General features: G+C 42.0%; 1 protein-coding gene across 1 annotated transcript in view; it reads right to left on the bottom strand.

Annotated features, from left to right (window-relative positions):
* Positions 1-20746, bottom strand: part of MRTFA (myocardin related transcription factor A) — a 158431-nt gene that overhangs the window by 39941 nt on the left and 97744 nt on the right. Inside the window, exon 5 of the mRNA XM_065406294.1 lies at positions 8244-8309. Coding sequence (XP_065262366.1) covers positions 8244-8309 — 66 coding nt within the window. The remainder of the gene's footprint in view (positions 1-8243; positions 8310-20746) is intronic.

The raw sequence follows: 20746 nt of genomic DNA, 5'->3' as shown, positions 1-20746 counted from the left end.
GATAGAGGTATATAAAATCATGAGTGGTGTGGAGAAAGTGAATAAGGAAAAGTTATTTACTTGTTCCCATAATATAAGAACTAGGGGCCACCAAATGAAATTAATGGGCAGCAGATTTAAAACAAATAAAAGAATGTTGTTCTTCACACAGCGCACAGTCAACCTGTGGAACTCCTTGCCTGAGGAGGTTGTGAAGGCTAGGACTATAACAGGGTTTAAAAGAGAACTAGATAAATTCATGGAGGTTAAGTCCATTAATGGCTATTAGCCAGGATGGGTAAGGAATGGTGTCCCTAGCCTCTGTTTGTCAGAGGGTGGAGATGGATGGCAGGAGAGAGATCACTTGATCATTACCTGTTAGGTTCACTCCCTCTGGGACACCTGGTATTGGTCTCTGTCGGTAGACAGGATACTGGGATGGATGGACCTTTGGTCTGACCCAGTATGGCCATTCTTATGTAATACAAAGTGCATGTAAAACCAGAGCTTTGACCCTTTTAGTAATTAAGAGATCCCACAGCACATTTTGCAAGACAGACTGTTGGCTCAGGTATATTGGGCCAAGTATCTTCCCCATAACATTTTTGTTGTTTTAACTGACATTTTCTACATGTCCTCAGATACATAAAGTTGTTGGGTTCTATTAAGTAGATGCTGTTGTGACGTTGCACCCCATATTCTTCATAGGAATATGGTTATGATATGAATATGGCCTAAGATATATTTTATGCAAGATGGGTCTTGTAAGGCATCATTGGAAAGGTTATGATTTACTGAATGTGATTATCCAATTAGTATGCATGTATCATTTCTGTATCTAAAGTTAGGAATACTGAATATGTAACAATTACAACTGTGGGTATTTGGGAGACACCCAACAGACAACAGGCCATCAGCTTTGATGGGCCATTAGGAAGAAACAATAAGACTTTAAAAATACTAAACACTATCTTGGGGCTGGTCTACACTGGGGGGGGAAAATCGATCTAAGATATGCAACTTCAGCTACGAGAATAGCGTAGCTGAAGTCGATGTATCTTAGATCGACTTACCTCCAGTCCTCACGGCGCGGGATCGATGGCCGTGGCTCCCCCGTCGACTCCGCTTCCGCCTCTCGCTCTAGTCGACGGGGAGCACGTTCGGGGATCGATTTATCGTGTCTAGATGAGACACGATAAATCGATCCCCAATAGATCGATCGCTATCCGGCGGGTAGTGTGGACGTACCCTTGGACTTCTATTAATTTTCTACTAAACGGGGGGGGGGGGGGGGGGGAGTGTGTGTGTGTGGCTGTCAAGACTGGGAAACAAAAGATTCCCGCCTTATGTTAATCTTATTTAAGGCTGGGGAGTAAGGCAAACAGACTCTTCTCTATTGCCTTCCTGCCCAAGAAGAAAGACTGCTGAAAGTACCTGAAGAAACAAAGGAACTAAGCTGAGGGAAAGGCAAGGGTTGAGTCTAGACTGAGGCTACGACTACACTACGAGGCTTTTAGCAACACGGCCGTGCTGCTACAGCCGTGCCGCTAAAAGGCATGCAGTGTAGCTGCTGTTTGTCGGCAGGAGAGAGCTCTACTGCTGACAAAAAATTTCCACCCCCCCACGAGTGGCAGCGGCTTTGTCGGCAGGAGCACACTCCTGCCAACAAAGTGCTGTTCACACCAGCGCTTTTCGTTGGTAAAACTTTTGTCATTCCGTGGGGTGGTTTTTTTAACACCCCTGAACGACAAAAGTTTTGCTGACGAAGTGCCAGTGTAGACAAACCCTGAGATAGAGAAGTCTAGTCTGTAAAGAGAAATAACTGGAAATCTAAGCTACAAAAACTCTGCATCCTGCCTAAAGTTAACATTTAGAATGAGAAATTACGTTTTGTAACCTGTTTCTTTAGTGAATCAGGCTTAGTCCGCGTGTTTTGTTTTATTTGCTTAGTAATCACTTAAAATTTACCTTTTATAGCTAATAAACTTATTTCTGGTTTATAACATAACCCAGTTTGTGCAATTTATAACTGGGTGGGAGGGGGAGAAACAAGTTGTGCGTATCTCTCTTCACATTGAGGGAGAGGGTGAATTTTTATGAGATTGCGCTGTGCAGATCTTTCTATACAGCGGAAGACAATATTATCTTGGGTGTACTTTCCAGAGGGAAGCTGCACTTGAGTGCTCGGCAATTTCCTAGCTGAATCTTCCCATAGAGCTGTTTGCAGACTCTGTGATTCTACAGCTGGTGCTCCCTACCTGTGTGTGTGCTGCCAGAGACCAAAGAGCCCGATTCAGCAAAACAGGGAGAGGGAGCTCAGGCTAGTGGAGCAGGCTCAGTGAAATCCCAGTACATCAGGAGGCATCCCAGAAGGGGGGGGGGGGGGGGGAAAGAGGGTCTAACCCATCACAGCTGCATTCCACCCCAGAAGTGGCTGCACAGCTGTGGCGCAAGTGGTCATTTCAGGATGGAGGGAGACAGACAACTATCTTATAATGTGTTTAATATTCCAATGCCATGAAAAAATAAGTCATCTACACTAAGAATATGGCTTTGAACTCCAGAACTGTCAATTGGCAACATCTTCATATTCCTTTTACACAGTACACCAGCTTAGAAAAGGGAGCTATTTTGTGTGTTCAATTTATATGTCAAGGGGAAAGGCTGATTCACCCTGTTCACACAATAATATTTTTTTTAAAAAACGCAAGTACCCAAAAACTTGACTCTGGCACTAACTAGCCTCCAATAATATCAAGGCCAAGAACTAAACAGACCATGAACACTGAATTCCCCTCATTGCTAGGAGAGATCCCACTTGGTCAAGGCTCAGGTATACAAGCTGCAGGCACAGTGTACTACTCATTCCCCCTGCTGTACGTGCTCTGGGGGCAATAGAAGATTTTGATCTCCAACTCTGACCTTGCACCAGTGGTAACTAAGTAAAAACAAAACTGGAAAAAACAAAGAAACAAGAAGGAATTTGAGCCTCTGGTGCCAACAGAATTAATGAAGGCACACCACCCAGTTATTTTAAATCCTCTTTTCACGTACCTAAAAGCTTTAGCTCTAACCGTGAGACATTTACATCACACAGTAAAACGCATCCCTCCAACAGTAGATAGGCAGCCTTGAGAGGGCATTCAAGTGAGCTTAAGTGTACTTGATAACAAATGTTAAAATATGCCACTTTACTCTCCCTCTCCCCCCCACCCCCCAACAAAATTCCAGCTGGGAACAAGATGCTCTGCTCCCAACTCTGTTCTTCTGAGAAGAACACCCCACAAATGCACACCCCCAGAACAACATGACACATGCTGGCACTTTAACTTGAGTAGCAGCACCTTGACCTCCTCCAGGACATGGAGCCTAAGCAGTCTTTAGATAGAGGAAGCATGGGATGTGGAATATGTAATCCTATGTCTGGAGCTCTCTGCACAGTCGAGGCTTTTATTTAAATGGTGTTAGATTTGAGACTCATGTTTCAGACAATGGAATGAAGGGTACCGGAAGATGAGCCTGCACTACAGGCACTAAACAGCTGCTTCTATGCCCTGCACAAACAGCTTCTCCAATTCACATCACTGTTCAGCTGGAGGAACCAGGAACTGGAAAGTATTTCAGTTACCACATTTCTTTCATGCACTGCCAAGGCCCTCCAGATGGCAAACAGGGGCTAGACGCAAACCAGAGTCTCAAGCAGTGTGAGGACACGAGATCACCTAATCCAGCTCCAAGCCTCCTCCTGGCTTCTGTGACTAAACAGCATAATCTAGGATGTCTGATGCCTGTCTGTCTCCTGGTTAAAGGTTTTAGGTGGGAGACATGATTGAGAGTATGGGCTTCTGCAACAGCAGGAGGAAGGGAATAAGACTGAGTACCTGAGCATTTTCACAGGCAAGGTGCATGGGGAAGAGGTATGGAGAGGGATAGGGAACCTGGACATTCCCAGTGTTAAGGCAGAGAGTTCTGTACTACAGAGCTGAAAGTAGACACACGGAGATGCCCTAAGTGTGAGCTCCCTATAGGAGCAGTGGCTGGCTATATGGCATGTTCCATTTCCAGAGCTAAAAAGGGAATTTTGTTTTGAACATCTTGACTTCTCATTTCACATTTGAACTTCTCATCATCATGCAACCCAGCTTAGGAACACTTTAAACGCTACTTTAAAACAGTTATGGCTGATTCATAGAGGACAGACAAACTATGTTGGCACTATGATTAGAAGAAACTGGTTTAAAATAATATTTAAGAACAGTTCTGCTATGATGGTTTCTCTTCAGTAGACAGGACCTTTCTGCATCCTGCCAATATTTTAACAAGGGGCCTCTAGAAGAGAGTTCTCCTTTAGTTTGTGATAAAAGCCGTCAAGTATAGGTGCTGCAAAGAGAACAAGTTTCTGCAAAATTCACTTGTTTTACCATTTAGAAAACATGGTCAAGATTTCCAAAAGTGACTATAGAGGTGATCATTGTACATTGTCTGGTGCTATCAGTATTCTCAGTATATTTGTCAGGTTCAAAGCACATATCTATTAGAAGTTTGTTTGTCCCATGGAGTTGCGTCCTTTCCTTGCCTGCAGTTGTGAGACAGCATTAAGTCTACATTTTCAAAAGTGACTAGCGATTTGGGGTGATCTGGAGACACCTCCCCCAAAGGAACATGATTTTCAAAGGGTTGAGCACCCACCCTTTGCACATCAGGTCTCTTTTAAGGTATCTCAAAAGTTGGACACCCAAAATCTGAAGAACCCCAAATCACTAGTCACTTTTGAAAATGTAGACTTAATGCTGTCTCACAACTGCAGACAAGGAAAGATGCAACCGCATGGGGAAAACAAACTTCTAATAGATATGTGCTTTGAAACTGACAAATATACTGAGAATACCGATAGCACCAGACAGCATTCATGTACGCAACTGAACTGGGGAGGTGAAGGCCCTGTATGGAGTATGGGAATGTTTTCTCCTGGGAAAAACTGTTGAAAATATCTGACTACTGGGACAATCTGGTTCCTCCTAAAGGCAACCAACTTGCTCTGTAGAATTATTTGTACGTGCCACGTGGATAAAAGTAGGTCTGTCAAGTGATTTAAAAAAATAATCGTGATTAATTGCACGATTAAAAAAATTAATCGTGATTAATTGCGTTGTTAATAGAATACCATTTATTTAAATATTTTGGACGTCTTCTAGATTTTCAAATATATTGATTTCAGTTACAACACAGAATACAAAATGTATAGTGCTCACTTTATTACAGTACAAATATTTGTCATCAGAAACAAAACAAATAGTATATTTCAATTCACCTAATACAAGTACCGTAGTGCAATCTCTTTATCATGAAAGTTGAACTTACAAATGTACAATTATGTACAAAAAAACTTGCATTCAAAAATAAAACAATGTAAAACTTTAGAGCCTACCAGTCCAATCAGTCCTACCTCTTGTACAGCCAATTGCTCAGACAAACAAGTTTGTTTACATTTGCAGGAAATAATGCTGCCTGCTTCTTGTTTACAATGTCACCTGAAAGTGAGAACAGGCGTTTGTTTGCATTGCACTGTTGTAGCTCGTGTTGCAAGGTATTTACATGCCATATGCACTAAAGATTCTAATGTCCCTTCATGCTTCAACCACCATTCCAGGGGACATGCGTCCATGCTGATGACGGGTTCTGCTTGATAATCATCCAAAGCAGTATAGACCAACACATGTTCATTTTCATCATTATGAGTCAGATGCCACCAGCAGAGGGTTGATTTTCTTTTTTGGTGGTTCGGGTTCTATAGTTTCCGCATCAGAGTGTTGCTCTTTTAAGACTTCTGAAAGCATGCTCCACACCTCATCCCTCTCAGATTTTGGAAAGCACTTCAGATTCTTAAATCTTAGGTCAAGTGCTGTAGCCATCTTTAGAAATTTCACATTGGTAACTTCTTTGCGTTTTGTCAAATCTGCAGTGAAAGTGTTCTTAAAATGAACAACATGTGCTGGGTCATCATCCGAGACTGCTATAATATGAAATACATGGCAGAATGTGGGTAAAACACAGCAGGAGACATACTATTCTCCCCCAAGAAGTTCAGTCAAAATTTAATTAATGCATTATTTTTTTAATATGCATCAGCAGCATGGAAGCATGTCCTCTGTATTGGTAGCCGAAGCATGAAGGGGCATATCAATGTTTGTCAAACATTGTTTGTCTGAGCGATTGGCTGAATAAGAAGTAGGACTGAGTGGACTTGTAGGCTCTAAAGATTTACATTGTTTTGTTTTTGAGTGCAGTTACGTAACAAACAAAAAAATCTACATTTGTAAGTTGCACTTTCACGATAAAGAGATTGCATTATGGTACTTGTATGAGGTGAATTGAAAAATACTATTTATTTTATCATTTTACAGTGCAAATATTTGTAATAAAAAATAGTATAAAGTGAGCACTGTACACTTTGTATTCTGTGTTGTAATTGAAATAGATATATTTGAAAATGTAGAAAAACATCAAAATATTTAATAAATTTCAGTTGGTATTCTATTGTTTAACAGTGCGATTAATCACGATTAATTTTTTTAATCGTGATTATTTTTTTGAGTTAATTGTTTGAGTTAACTGCGATTAATCGACAGCCCTAGATAAAAGTAATCACAGGTAGGCATGAGTTACTAGTATCCAAGAAAAGAGCAAAATCCGTCAAATCAACCCAATCTTCCCTTTTAAATTTGGTGGTGGAATTTTAAAAATGGGGTCTTTCAAGCTGCCAGGAGCAGATCACTGCCTTACATTGAAGTACTCCAGCTGACAAAGTGTTGTTGACAGGTATTCATTACACAAAGTTAGAGTTGACAAACTGTCTTATTATTTTAGAAGGGGAAGGCACTATCATTTCAGTGTACACCCCAGGAAATCCCCTTCCCTACCTCCCCGTCCAAAGAGATAGTGTAGCCCCTTTTGGTTTTAGCTGACACTAAAGAGGTGTGTGCGCTGGGGGAGGTTTCTTAAAGAAGGAAATAGTTTGACTGACCCTAAGGCGTTCAGGGGAAATGCAGAGAACACCAAAAATAACTCACACCTTCTCTTTGGTGCTCCCTTGTTCGCTTGCTGCTCATGCACATGGAAAACGTTACCCAGTTCAGAAGTTTTAACCAAATTATTCAGCCCCATTTCTACAGGCATCTTTCTGTATGTTCAAAAAGCTGTTCTCCATGACTGGTATGGAGAAAGTAAATAAAGAAGTGTTCTTTACTCCTTCTCATAACACAAGAACTAGGGGTCACCAAATGAATTAATAGGCAGCAGGTTTAAAACAAACAAAAGGAAGTATTTCTTCCTACAATGCAGTCAACCTGTGGAACTCTTTGATAGAGGATGTAGTGAAGGCCAAGACTATAACAGGGTTTAAAGAAGAACTAGAAAGGTCCATCAATGGCTATTAGCCAGGATGGTGTCTCTAGTCTGTTTGCCAGAAGCTGGGAATGGGCAACAGGGAATGGATCACTTGATGATTACATGTTCTGTTCATTCCCTCTGAAGCACCTAGTTGGCCACTGTCGGAAGACAGGATACTGGGCTAGATGGACCTTTGGTCTGACCCAGTGTTGCTGTTCTTATGTTCTCCAAACCTGATTTAGTCATGCACACATTGAGTTCAGTGTTGCAGTATACTTACCCCACCCATTAATATTACCATGTTACAGTGTCTGCAGATCTTTTCTCCCTGCAACAGAATCTGCTGTTCCCCACAGATTCCTACTAAATGCGTTTCAAATAATCCGGCAAAGGTAGGAACAGAGCTGCCTTGCCGTCCTGACATCTTGTATGCATGAGTAGAAATCTTACCACGTGTGTGGATATGGACAGACTAATTCACAACAGCCACACAAGAGTTATGGGGAGCTGACAGACAAGAATGGAAGCTCTAAAGGCAGGAAGCCTGCTAAGAGTGATTACCAGCATGTGCCGAGTATGTAAGGCACTTCTAATATGACACACACTCTCCAAAAGGCTTTCATAGCAAGCAATACAGCCATTGTATTTTGAGTACACTTTAAGAAACTTGTTGCCAACACTGCTTCTCGGTATTACAGGTAGCCCTAATACTTTAGAAGGCGGTCTGGTGAAATGGGGTGGGGCTCTCGCATCTAGCGTTTTTTATGCAGAAACAAGGGTCAGGTGTTTCAACCCCCACACAAACCACCTCCCCTCATTCACAAGCAGGTGACAGAAATGCCCAGCGAGAAGGAAAAAGTTTAAATGGTACTTACGCGGCATGATCCCCTGGCTCACCAGTTCCTCCCGTGTCCGTCGCTGCTGGAGCTTCAACTGCAGCACTGCAGGGTGGCAGAGAGAGAGGAGAGAGGGAAACAGATCAGTTGGAGACACCACAACATGGGGCACATTTTCAAATACACTGTATTTTCCTCTTCTGACTCCAAAATAAGTGAGAACGGAAGAGAAAGCCCCCTCCTCCCACCTCACTCGTCTGCACTCCTGCAATTGCAGAAGTGGCCTTAAGCAGCAAGGTTTCCGTATTCGCTGTGGGTGACGAGGAGAGGAAGTTGCAAAGGGTCTTGGCAGGACGATAAAAATCCGCAAAGCAGAAAAGTCAGGCCTGTTTCTCAAGAAGCTGTAGAGCACCAAGTTCTCTCTCCAAACCATGAACATTTAAAAACAAACAAAATATGGATTGACTGTGCTCCAGTAGGAAGGGTCCAACACTAAAATCCCAAACAGCTCCTAAAATTGTAACTGCCCATGTGCCTGTTATTTTTATACAATATCTTGGTCACTAAAATGTATTTGAAGTGCAAGATATATGACTGTTTCTCCCCTCCACCTGCAAATTCTGTAGCATCCTCACATCGTGTCCTCAAGGTGACATCTAAAGAATATCTAGAGACGTTCCTACACCAGATTCACCATTACTGGGATTTGATTTTATTTTTTGGTGACACATTAAAATGTTTAGTACAAATAAAACTCCTTCAGTGTTTCAAACACAAACCTTCAACATACTTATTACAACCGCAGCATGCAGGTTACAAAGGGTGTGGTTTGTCCCTTAAAACTATTCATTCAGGAGACGAGTTGTGGGGGTGTCCATCTAACATCAAAGTACAGCTCCCACAATAAGATCGCACTTGGAAACCAGAGCTAATACTAATAAGTATTGGGTCCCATCCCCTCTTCAAATTCATGCCTTTGTCAGGGTACTTGTATCATCTACATCCTTACAGTAGACAAACTCTTCCCATTTAAGAAAAGAGCTTTTGCAATTGTTCAAAATAGTTGATACACAATGTCACATGCTGAATGCCGTAGCTCTTTGCTTGGACCCAGAGAAATTGGAAGGCAAAGAAACTGACTTTTTCAGCATTGTCTGTGAGAAGACAGATAAGAAAACCCCAAAACAAATACAATGGAACCACTAGCATATGCACATGCCTTACAGGCTCATTCATTATTTTATCATAACCCTTATCCTTCATCTTCCAATTGCCTCTTTTTTGTCCATCTATCTGAATTTAACCTGTGCACTCTTCAAGGCAAGGATTCATAGATTTTAAGGCCAGAAGGGACCATTAGATCACCTAATCTGACTTCCTGTATATTACAGATCATAGAATTTCACCCAGTTACCCCAGTATTGAGCCCAATAACTTGTGTTTGGCTAAAGCACATCTTCCAGAAAGGCATCCAGTCTTGATCTGAAGACTTCAAGAAATGAAGGATCCACCAGTTTCATTACGCTAACTGATAAATTTGTGCTTTGTTTCTATTTCAATTTGTCTGGCTTCAGCTTCCAGCCATTGGTTCTTGTTACACCTTTCTTCACTAGTTTAAAGAGCCCTTTAGTACCCAGTATTTTCTCCCTGCAAAGGTATTTATACACAAATCAAGTAACCTTTCAATTTTTTTTGATAGGCTAAACAGATTGAGCTCTTTAAGTTTCTCAGTGTAAGGCATCTTCTCCAACCCATTAACCATCTTTTCTCCATGCCCTCCAATCTTTCACCATCCTATTTAAAAGGTTGACACCGAAACAGTATGCAGTATTCCAGTACTGTCTCATCAATAATATATGCAGAGGTAAAAATCACCTCCCTATTCCTACTCATTGCTCCCGTTTATACATCCAATGGTTGGCATAGCCCTTTTAGCCACAGCATCACACTGGGAGCTCATGTTGAGATGCTGGTCCACTATGACCCACAGACCCTTTTCAGGATATAATCCTCTTTACATTCAGCTGCATTAGTACACATTTGTTTTGAATGGGCCCAACTTCACAAGTGACCCAGATCACTCTGTAGGACTGTCCTATCAAAATTTACCCCTCTACTAATCTTGGTGTCATCCCCACATTTTTTTTAAATCAGCAGTGATTTTATATTTACTTCCAGATAATTGAAGAAATATTGACTAGCATTGGGCCGATTCCTACAGAACTCCACTAGAATAACCCAGATTTGATGATTCCTTATTGACATATTTCAGAGAGCCAGTTAATCCATTTAACATGTGCTTTATTGATATTATATACTTTTATTTTTTTTTTAAATTCAGAATATCATGAGGTACTAAATCAAATGCCTTACACATGTCTAAGTATATTACATCTACGCAGTTATCTTTGTCAACCAAACTGGTAATCCCAAAGAATGAAATAAGGTTTGTTTGACAAGACCTATTTTCCATAAAACCATGTTGACTGGCATTAATTATACTTCTATCCTTTATTCTTGAATGGTGGAATCCTGTGTCAGCTTTTCCATTATTTTGCCCAGGAATTATGCCAGGTTAACCAGTCTATAGTTATCCGGACCATCCCACTTGCTCTTTTTGAATATTGGCACATTAGCCCTCTTCCAGTCTTCTGGAATTTCCGCAATATTCCAAGATTTATTAAAAATTAACATCAGTGGGACAGAGATCTCCTCAGCCAACTCTTTTAGGCCTCTTAGGTGCAAGTTATTGGGGCCTGCTGATTTAAAAATGTGTATATCTAGTAGATATTGTTTAACATCCTCCTTAGTTATTAATGGATTGGAAAGTACTTCATCATCCTCATATGATGAGAGTACACAATCCTGCTTCCTGCCAAATCTGCAACTAAAATATTTATTTTACACTTGAGCCTTCTCTGCGTTATCATCTCCGCCAAGTAATGGGCCTATACAATTTCTATGATTTCTTTTGTTCCTAATATACTTTAAAAAAATACTTCCTTATTGTCCTTAGTTCTGTTAACCAGGGATTTTTCCCTGACATCTGAAGCTTCCCCTATCAATTTTCTACACTTCATAACTTCTAATTTATACTGATTGCTATTTCCCCTTTTCTCCGTTAGTTATATATTGATTTTTAATCTCTAATTGCTGCCTTTATTTTGCCACTGAACCCAGATGGGCTTTTAGTCACAGTCATCCTGTTCCTTGGGCATAGAATTGTGACTTTTTGTCCACCTAATAATCTCTTCTTAAAGAGCATCCAATCTTCATTCATATTGGTCTAAGTTTTTCCTCCCAATCAATTTTGCTTATAATTTTCTTTATATTGGGGGGAAAATAGCCCTTTTGAAGACGTGAACGTGGGTGTGAGTGAGTCACTGTATTGGTCACATCTAGTCCATCTTTCTCCCATCTCCATGCTCTAGTTAATGCAGAATATTCCCAACAGTATGCTTTCCAGTGCCTTATCCCACTCTGTTTTAAAGTATTCAAGTGATGGAACTTTCAACAATATCTTTGGGACACTACTCCACAGTTCAACAATGGCTCTCACTAATAAGAAATATTTTCAGATATTCATTCTAAATTTTCCTTTTCTCAAATCTCATTCCATTACTCTTATTAACAAAACCTTGGATTGAACTGAAGAATTCTTCTCTCTCATTTGTTTACTGTATTCAAAAGGCATCATTTTACAGTAAGAAACCAATCATTGCCAATGTGGTTGAATAGAAGGAAGAGAGAAGGAACAAAGGGCCAGATTTTTAAAGGTACTTAGGCACCTAACTCCCAATGATTCCATTGTGACATAAGTCCTGAAATACCTTTTAAAATCTAGCCCGCAGTCATTTACAGAGAAAAAATATCCTGAAAGGTACATCCCTTATCAAGTGATATCAACAGGACAGAATACTTTGTGCATGCACACAAAAGATTTCAAGGGTAAAACATTGCCAGCATAGAATGCATTTTTTCAAGTGTTATTCCACAGTTCACTATTTGAGGGGGATCGCGGAGAGAAGGACCCCTCCTCCAGACTCCTTGGGCTTAAATAAGTACTCTGGATTCCACATGTTATTGAATTCCATATATTTAGGAGATCACCTGTTCACGTATGCGAGTGTGTGACTCATATATATAGGGTAACAGATGTCCCTAGAGCCAATTCAAGGCTGCCATTCACAGAGGTCTGCCAAGAACAAGAAGAGTTTTATAAAAGCAATTTATGGCCATGGACTAGTTCACTCGGTTTTCTTTAATATTCAGAAAATGGCACTTCCCCCTCTCCCCCACATATTTAAAATTAATTCAAAATCAAACATAATAGGAACTAGTCCTATTCTCTGTTAAAGAAGAAAGTACATCTAGTGGTTAGAACAGGGGTTTAGGAATCAAAGCTCCAGTGTTCTATTCCTAGCTGTGCCAAAGACTGTACAACATTGAGCATGTCACTTAGCCTGTATGTCTTATTGTCCCTTTCTGTAAATTGGGAATAATGCTGCTTCCTTACGTCGCAAGGAGATGAAGTGAGGTTTAATTAAAGTTTGTAAAGGAGTCTGAAAGCCTCTGATGAACCAAGTACAAAGTATTATTAAAAAGCTCCAGAGAAAGGGTGGGAGACGGCACAGTGCTCTCGTGGAAGCAATAGGTATGAGTGTGTCTATACTAACAAAAATCAGAGACAATTACACTACAGCTACTACCTGTGGCACTGCACTGATGGTAAAACATAGCACTTATGTTTTCACAACTATTAATTTAACCCTCGAACTGCACCAGTGGAGAATTACACAAACACACCCTATTAGACCAGAGCTCAGTAACTCACCTACCAATGGCTGGTAGGAGCTGGGAGCTTAACTCACTGGGACGGCATCTATTTAGGGAACTCTCCTATTGTTATTCTAGCATTAGTGCAGAGCTGCATCAGCACTTACAATGGTGGGAACACTAGCAAAGGCTGAGCTCAGTTGCTTTTACCACCATGTCATCTAACCCGGCAGTAGTGTTTTTCAAATGTGCATATGTGAGTGTCCATTTGTAAACTATATTTAGTGTTTAAAAGTATGACCAGAATTATAAAGACAGTAGATCCCCCGGTGTTTCACAAGGTGAAACCACCAAAAAAAAGATGCTTAAGTCACAGGAGACGTTACACACAGTGTCAAAAGTTAAAAAAAAAATACTAGGCTCTGAATTATCTTTTTCATTAGAAGAACCAAAGAAATATGTAGATTAAAAGTGAGAGATATTTAGTGGAGAGGCCCCGAAATACCTTGGATATAGAACATTTATTGCTGAAATAATCACATTTCTATACTGCCTTGCATTCTGAAGGATCCCAAAGCTATAAAAATGTCACTCATCAAGCATCGCAATGAAGTTTAAGCCACCTGTAAAGTGAATCAAAAAGGAAGGTTACGTACCTTACCTTATATTAACTGGAGTTCAAGAAATATGGTCCCTAAGGGTATTCACTGTGGTTGCACATGCATTTGCACCTGAGGCTGGAAGACTCTTCAATAGCAGCATCCATTGGTCTGCACCTGCATCCTATACCGCCTCATGCGCTGAATTGAGAGTATAAGGGGTGGTGCAGACCATCTGGCTCTCCAGTTCCTATTCTACCGTGAATCAAACAAAGATCTGAGCAGAGGGGAAGGAGGGCTGGTCGTGGACTACCCATAGGGATCAAACATCTTGAAGAAGTCCATTTACTATAAGGTAAGTAAACCTTTTCTTCTTTGAGTACTGGTCCCTAGGGGTATTAGTTATGCTCACTGAGGAGGCGAGTGTGAGGAAGTGTTCTGCATCACAGATCTTTAGGATCGCTGATCCAAAGGAAGCATCCCTCAGCAGACGCTTAAACCAGGGCATAATGCCGCCTAGTAAAGTTGTGAATGGAGACTCAAGTCACTGCTCTACAGATCTCTGGTCCAGAGAGTCCCTGCTCGGAGCACAGACCATCTTTAACAATACCTGGAGGTACCATAGGTGAAGCCTTGTGAAGGGGATCATGTAGGTGCATGAAGCCATATGGTCTAGAATTACCAGGCAGGATCAGACTGTTATCAGGGGTCTGAGTCAAAGTTGGGTGATGAGGTCCTTTAACACAAGGACTCTGTCCTGAGGTAAGCAAACATTGGCCACAGTTGAGTTCAGACTTATTCCAATAAATTCTATAACTTGTGTGTGGGGGTTAAAGTAGACTTTTGTGGATTTACCTGAAGTCCCAAAGAGTGAAAGAAGTCGGGTGAGGAAGTGACTGCTGCCTGCCTGAATATTGGGCTTCCTTTTCAGTGCAGGTATACTGTTACCACAGACAGTACCTTCAAAAAAACAAAACAAAAAACCCCAGGATCGTTGAGGCAGAAGAGGAGCACTGTGTATTGAAAGCACACTAGGCCCATCTTAAAGTGAGGAATCTCCTGTGTGCTGGCTGAATGTCTATCTGAAAACATATATTCCAGACCTGAAGAAGATCTCTGTGATGCTCAAAAGCTTTTCTCTTCCACCAACAAAAGATGGTCCAATAAAAGATATTGCCTCACCCATCCTGTCTCTTGCATGAAAATAGGCATTCTTCAAATAGACTGCCACAAGCTAGTTGCCTTCATTCAGAGAGGAGATTATTGAAGCCAAGGTAGTCATTCAGAATCTTGAATGCTGAATGAATGACATTTAGCTGTCAGAGGTCCAGGATATGTCTCTAGCCTCACCTTCTTTTTGGGGATGAGGAAATATAGAGAGAGTAAAAGCCCTTGCCCTGATGTCCAGAGATATTGGCTCTATTGCCCCTAACTGGATTAGGGAGTCCATCTCCAGTTTGAGACTCCTTTTGTGAGTGGGGTCCCTGAAGAGGGATGGGAAGGAGGATCTTGGAGAAGGGGCAGAAAAGAATTCTATCACTTAGCCAGTCAAGAAGATGTTTAAGATTCATTTGCCTGATGTGATATGCTGCCACATCACGAGGAAGTGAGCCAGGCAGCCACCAAAAGCAACAGGGGGAAACTAACTGTGTGGGGAATGGTTGATGGCTCTTGAGCATCCCTTCAAAATGCCTTCTTGCTAGGTGGCTGGGATTGAAAAGGGGATGGCAGCGGTGTGGTGCGTCAGCTACACTGTAGCCTCTGGCTCTTCCTAGTGGCCTGATAGTCCTTCTGATGGTAGAAAGGCTGAGGGGCTGCACAGTATCTATGAAGAGGCAGCTTAGAGTATTTCCTAAAAGGTTCCAGGGTGTATATCCCCAAAGAGTGGAGAGTGGCATGAGTCCCTGAGGGCATGACTTTCTCACTCAACAGGTTACCACCCTTGAAGGGGAGATGATCTCTGTCGCCTGAAACTCATTAGGGAACCCTGAGGACAGTAACCAAAAAGCTGCCTTATTACCACGTCTGCAGCATCGAGCAATGCCTAAAGGGGCAATCTAGCAGCCAGTTTCCCTTCATCCAGGAAGACCTGAAATCAGGGCCTGTGGTAGCTTATTAGCAAACTCTGACAGGTTATTGTAACTAATAACATCTATTTGGACATTAATGCCTGGGAGGATGGCTGTTGAAAAGTTCTTTCTACTCAAGAGAGCTAGTCTCTTGGAGTCTTTGTCAGAAGGAATGGTCCTAGGCTGGTGCAGCCTGTTTCACTCTGTGACCTCCTGGACTACTAAAGAATTCAGGTTAGGGTGGGAAAACAAATATTCCACCCCTTTGGAGGCAAAAAAGTACTTTTTCTTAGCCCTCTTTGGAGATGGGGAAAAAGTAGCTGATGTGTATGCCAAACAGTCTTAGTGGGCTCCAAAATGGAGTCATTAATAGAGATTGCCACCTTGGAAGGAGCTGTAGGCTGGAGAATATCCAGGCATTCATAGTAAGATCCTGAACCTCTTCCAGTGAGATCTGGAGAATGTCAGCAATCCTCCTCAAGAGATCCTGGTACTGCCTATAATTGCCTTGTGGTGAGGGAGAGGCCAGTGTCCTGCCTCATCTGGAGAGTATCTTTGTTGAAAGACGGACCCAGTGTCCTGATAGTCCAGCATCCAAAAGTAGGGATCCCAGGAGCCCCAGTATGGCCAGTGGGTGGGATATAAGGGTACAGAGGCGGGCCCCTCCGGGGTACCATTGGTCCCTAGCCCAATAACGTGGTTCATGAGGAAGCAGAGGCATCCGGAAGGCTCTGTAAGCCCTACTCAGTCTCATCTCAGGCCCACCAGGGGAACCACTAGCATCGCTTCCTGTTCCTCCAAGGTATAGCAGTCATACAACTCTATGGCAGAGCTGATGGTACTGTCTGTATTGCGATAGTCTGGCTGGAGGCAGAAACCAGCAAATAGTTTACCAATAATGTTGGAGCCTCCACAGCACGGCTGGTGCTGGGAATCAGCGAATGATGTGATGATGGGGTAGTGACGTCCCTCGATAGTATGAAGTCTGAACGGATCAGCAATTGGTTATCGGTGTAAAACACCAGGTCCTCGAGAAGAGCATATCAAGGCCTAGCAGGAAGATAGCTAGTGTTGTGCTTTTAAGACTTGTGAAAGCATGCTCCACACCTGGTCCCTCTCAGATTTTGGAAGGCACTTACTTCAGAATCTTAAACCCTGGGTCAAGTGCTGTAGCCATCTTTAGAAATTTCACATTCATATCTTCTTTGCATTTTGTCAAATTTGCAGTGAAAGTGTTTTTAAAATGAAAAACGTGCTGGGTCATCATTCAAGACTGCTACAACATGAAATATATGGCAGAATGCGGGTAAAACATAGCAGGAGACATACTAGTCTCCCCCAAGTTTCAGAGTAGCAGCCGTGTTAGTCTGTATCCGCAAAAAGAACAGGAGTACTTGTGGCACCTTAGGGCTAGTCTACACTGCCGCTGGGGATCGAAGTTCCTAGTTCGATTTATCGCGTCTGGTCTGGACGCGATAAATTGAACCAGGAAGTGCTCGCCGTCGACTGCGGTACTCCAGCTCGGCGAGAGGAGTACCGCGGAGTCGACGGGGAGCCTGCCTGCCGCGTGTGGACCGCGTCTGAACCGCGGTAAGTTCGAAGTAAGGTATGTCGAATTCAGCTACGTTATTCACGTAGCTGAATTTGCGTACCTTACTTCGACTTGAGGGGCAAGTGTAGACCAAGCCTTAGAGACTAACATTTATTAGAGCATAAGCTTTCGTGGGCTACAGCCCACTTCTTCGGATGCATACCGAAGAAGTGGGCTGTAGCCCACGAAAGCTTATGCTCTAATAAATTTGTTACTCTCTAAGGTGCCAAAAGTACTCGTATTCTCCCCCCAAGAAGTTCAGTCAAAATTTAATTAACGCATTATTTTTTTAATAAGCATCATCAGCATGGAAGCATGTCCTCTGTATTGGTAGCCGAAGCATGAAGGGGCATATCAGGGTTTTGCATATCTGGCACGTAAATACCTTGCAATGCCAGCTACATAAGTGCCATGCGAACGCCTGTTCTCAATTTAAAGTGACATTGTAAATAAGAGGGCAGCATTATCTCATGTAAATGTAAACAAACTTGTTTGTCTGCGCGATTGGCTGAATAAGAAGTAGGACTGAGTGGACTTGTAGGCTCTAAAGTTTTACATTGTTTTGTTTTTGAGTGCAGTTACGTAACAACAACAAAAAAAATCTACATTTGTAAGTTGCACTTTCACGATAAAGAGATTGCATTATGGTACTTGTATGAGGTGAACTGAAAAATACTATTTTTTGGTTGATCATTTTTACAGTGGAAATGTGTAATAAAAATAATAATATAAAGTGAGCACTGCGCACTTTGCATTCTGTGTTGTAATTGAAATAAATATTTGAAAATGTAGAAAAACATCCAAAAAAATGTTAATAAATTTCAACTGGTATTTCTATTGTTTAACAGTGTGATTAAAACTGCAATTAATCACGATTAATTTTTTTAATCGTGACTACTTTTTTTGAGTTAGTCTGTGATTAATCAACAGCCCTACTAATTATCTAAAATAAACTATTAATAACTCTATTTATAGAGCTGAAGTTCAATCGGGAGTGCTGGAAAGGCTATGGATACAGACGGGTTCCCTCCTAGACCATGAGCGGTAGAAAGGAACTGGAGAGTCAGTTGGTCTGTGCCACCCCTTATATACTCAGTGCAGAGCACACGGAAGTGTTGGAAACAGACACGGACCAACAGACTCTGCTACTGAAGAGTCTTCTAGTCTGAGGCGCACAGAGTGAATATCCAGAGGGACCAGCACTAAGATGAAGTTATTTAAATAGCACAAACAACAGTTTAGAACAGGAAGTGAAGAAAAGTATTGTAGCCAATTGAAACTATATGGAGAAACAGGGTAGGCAGAAGGCAATCACCCAAATTGGAATTTGGTCAGGATATCGACATTAAAGGCACACTGTCACATAATTTAGACAAAGAATTGTGCAAGCGCATGTTGGGCTGGGGGACGGGTGTGTGTTGCATGTTAAATTTCCAGAACCTAACGTAAATAGAAATGATTTCATGATTTTGTAAAATTTCAATCAAAACGGTTTGGATTTAAAAACTTTCCCTTGCAAGGGTATATTGGGAAAGATAGCTAGAAAGAGACATTAGCATGAAACAAAAAAAAGTGAAATTAAAGTCTGTTTTTATTGTCCGAGCTGAGAAGAGTGCAAAGAAAAGTATAAAAAGTGAAAAGGAACTTAGATGTTTAACATTCAGTTTTAATTACTTACAATGTTAAGTCTTCTTTTAACTACCTTACTCTTGAAAAAAGTAACTTGGGACCTTTAATGACTACAGGTGCTCAATACCTCTGACATCAGATCTGCAAGTCAGTAACTCCAACAGCACAGTATCCTCTAAGGGTACGTCCAGACTACCCGCCGTATCGGCGGGCAGCGATTGATTTAACGAGGATCGATATATTGCGTCTCATTAAGACGCGGTATATTGATCCCCGAACGCGCTCCCCGTCGACTCCGGAACTCCACCGGAGCGAGCGGCGGTAGCGGAGTCGACGGGGGAGCCGCGCCCGTCGATCCCACGCCGAGAGGACGGGAGTAAGTCGAAATAAGATACGTCAACTTCAGCTACGCTATTCCCGTAGCTGAACTTGCGTATCTTACATCGACACCCCCCGCCCCCCCCCAGTGTAGACCAGGCCTAAGATTATGATGCCACGTTAATGCAGTATGGACTCAGATGGAAAGCATCACCTAACTCAGCACCTCGCTTCATGTAGAATACGTTTTTCCTGGAAATGTGATATGGTCAAAGCACTGACCTGATTTGATTCTGATTAATTTTAGAGTTTCTTTAAAATCACAGTCTAAGGTGATCTGGCATCAGGGCACAAATTGCAGCAGTGTGTGTTTTGCTAACACATTTTATAAAAATGAAAAAAGCAGTACCCTCTACATACAGCCATCAGACTACACCAAGGACATGTATATGACCAAGTTCATTGTATAACACATGAACACAGTCTCTAACAGCATAAACAATTTTATTTAACTACATTCATTACTGTTTTTATACTTAGGCCTATCACTCTAATTAACTGAAACTACTGAAGCTAGCAACTGACTGATAAAAATCAGAGTGCTATGTAAACAGTGATCTGAAAGGTAACGTCAGCTGCATACTCTTACCACTCACTCGCCTGGAATAATTCTAATATTCAGATGACAATTTGCCTTTGAATTTCATATGTATTATACAATAAATCACTCTAGTTACGCACTCAATGCCAAAGTTAGCCTTTGAATAAATGGATGCAACTCATTCACTTCAATGGATGTTGCTTGCACCCTCTTAATATAGGGCTGAATGTATTCTTTAAAATGCAGATGTAGTCTAATAAGTTTCCTTCTTACTCCAGGCATCTGCTCCTTGTGGATCTTTAAGTTATACCTGTTTATAAAAGCTAATTTTGACTCCTATTAGCCCTGGAGTGCCAAAACTGCTTTAGCAGAGGGAGACTGTGATACAGCAGGGCCAGGGAGCAGTGGAAGAGTGGTCTTATTGGGTGCTGGGAAGTCCGCGGGCATAAGCCCTAGGCTAATTAAGGCATGGTTCCCTGTAGACTAGGGAAAGTTACTACAGGTTAATTGGAGCACCTGTAGCCAATTAAGGCCCTGTCAGGAACCTAATTAAAAAAACCCTTCTTCAGGCAGACAGGTGAAGCGAGGAAGGAGAGAGGATTGGAGTTTGGAGGTGTGTGGCTGAGAACTGAAAGACCAGAGAACCGGAGGAAGGGAGACCCTGCCCCAACAGAGCAGGGAGACTCCTTCCCCCAGCATCAAGGACTGAGGGTAACCCTACCCAAGAGGGAAGAGGGTAAGAAACCCGCAGGGGTCGAGAGGGGCTGGGGCTCAGAGTGAGGAGCAAACCCAGACCCCTTCCCTGCTTCCCTCCTGTACCACCTTCCCGGCCAGTAGCGGGGCCCTCGGTGCCCCAAGAGCAGGGGAAAGGGGTGGCATCCTAGCCCCCCGACCAAGAAAAGCACGGGACCCACCATATCAACATCGGCCATTTAGTCACAGAGACAAATATGATTCTG

Source organism: Emys orbicularis, chromosome 1 (genome assembly GCF_028017835.1).
Source record: "Emys orbicularis isolate rEmyOrb1 chromosome 1, rEmyOrb1.hap1, whole genome shotgun sequence".
Taxonomy (NCBI): domain Eukaryota; kingdom Metazoa; phylum Chordata; order Testudines; family Emydidae; genus Emys; species Emys orbicularis.
Note: the sequence above shows the minus strand (reverse complement) of the source record. Positions and strands in the feature narration are given on the sequence as shown.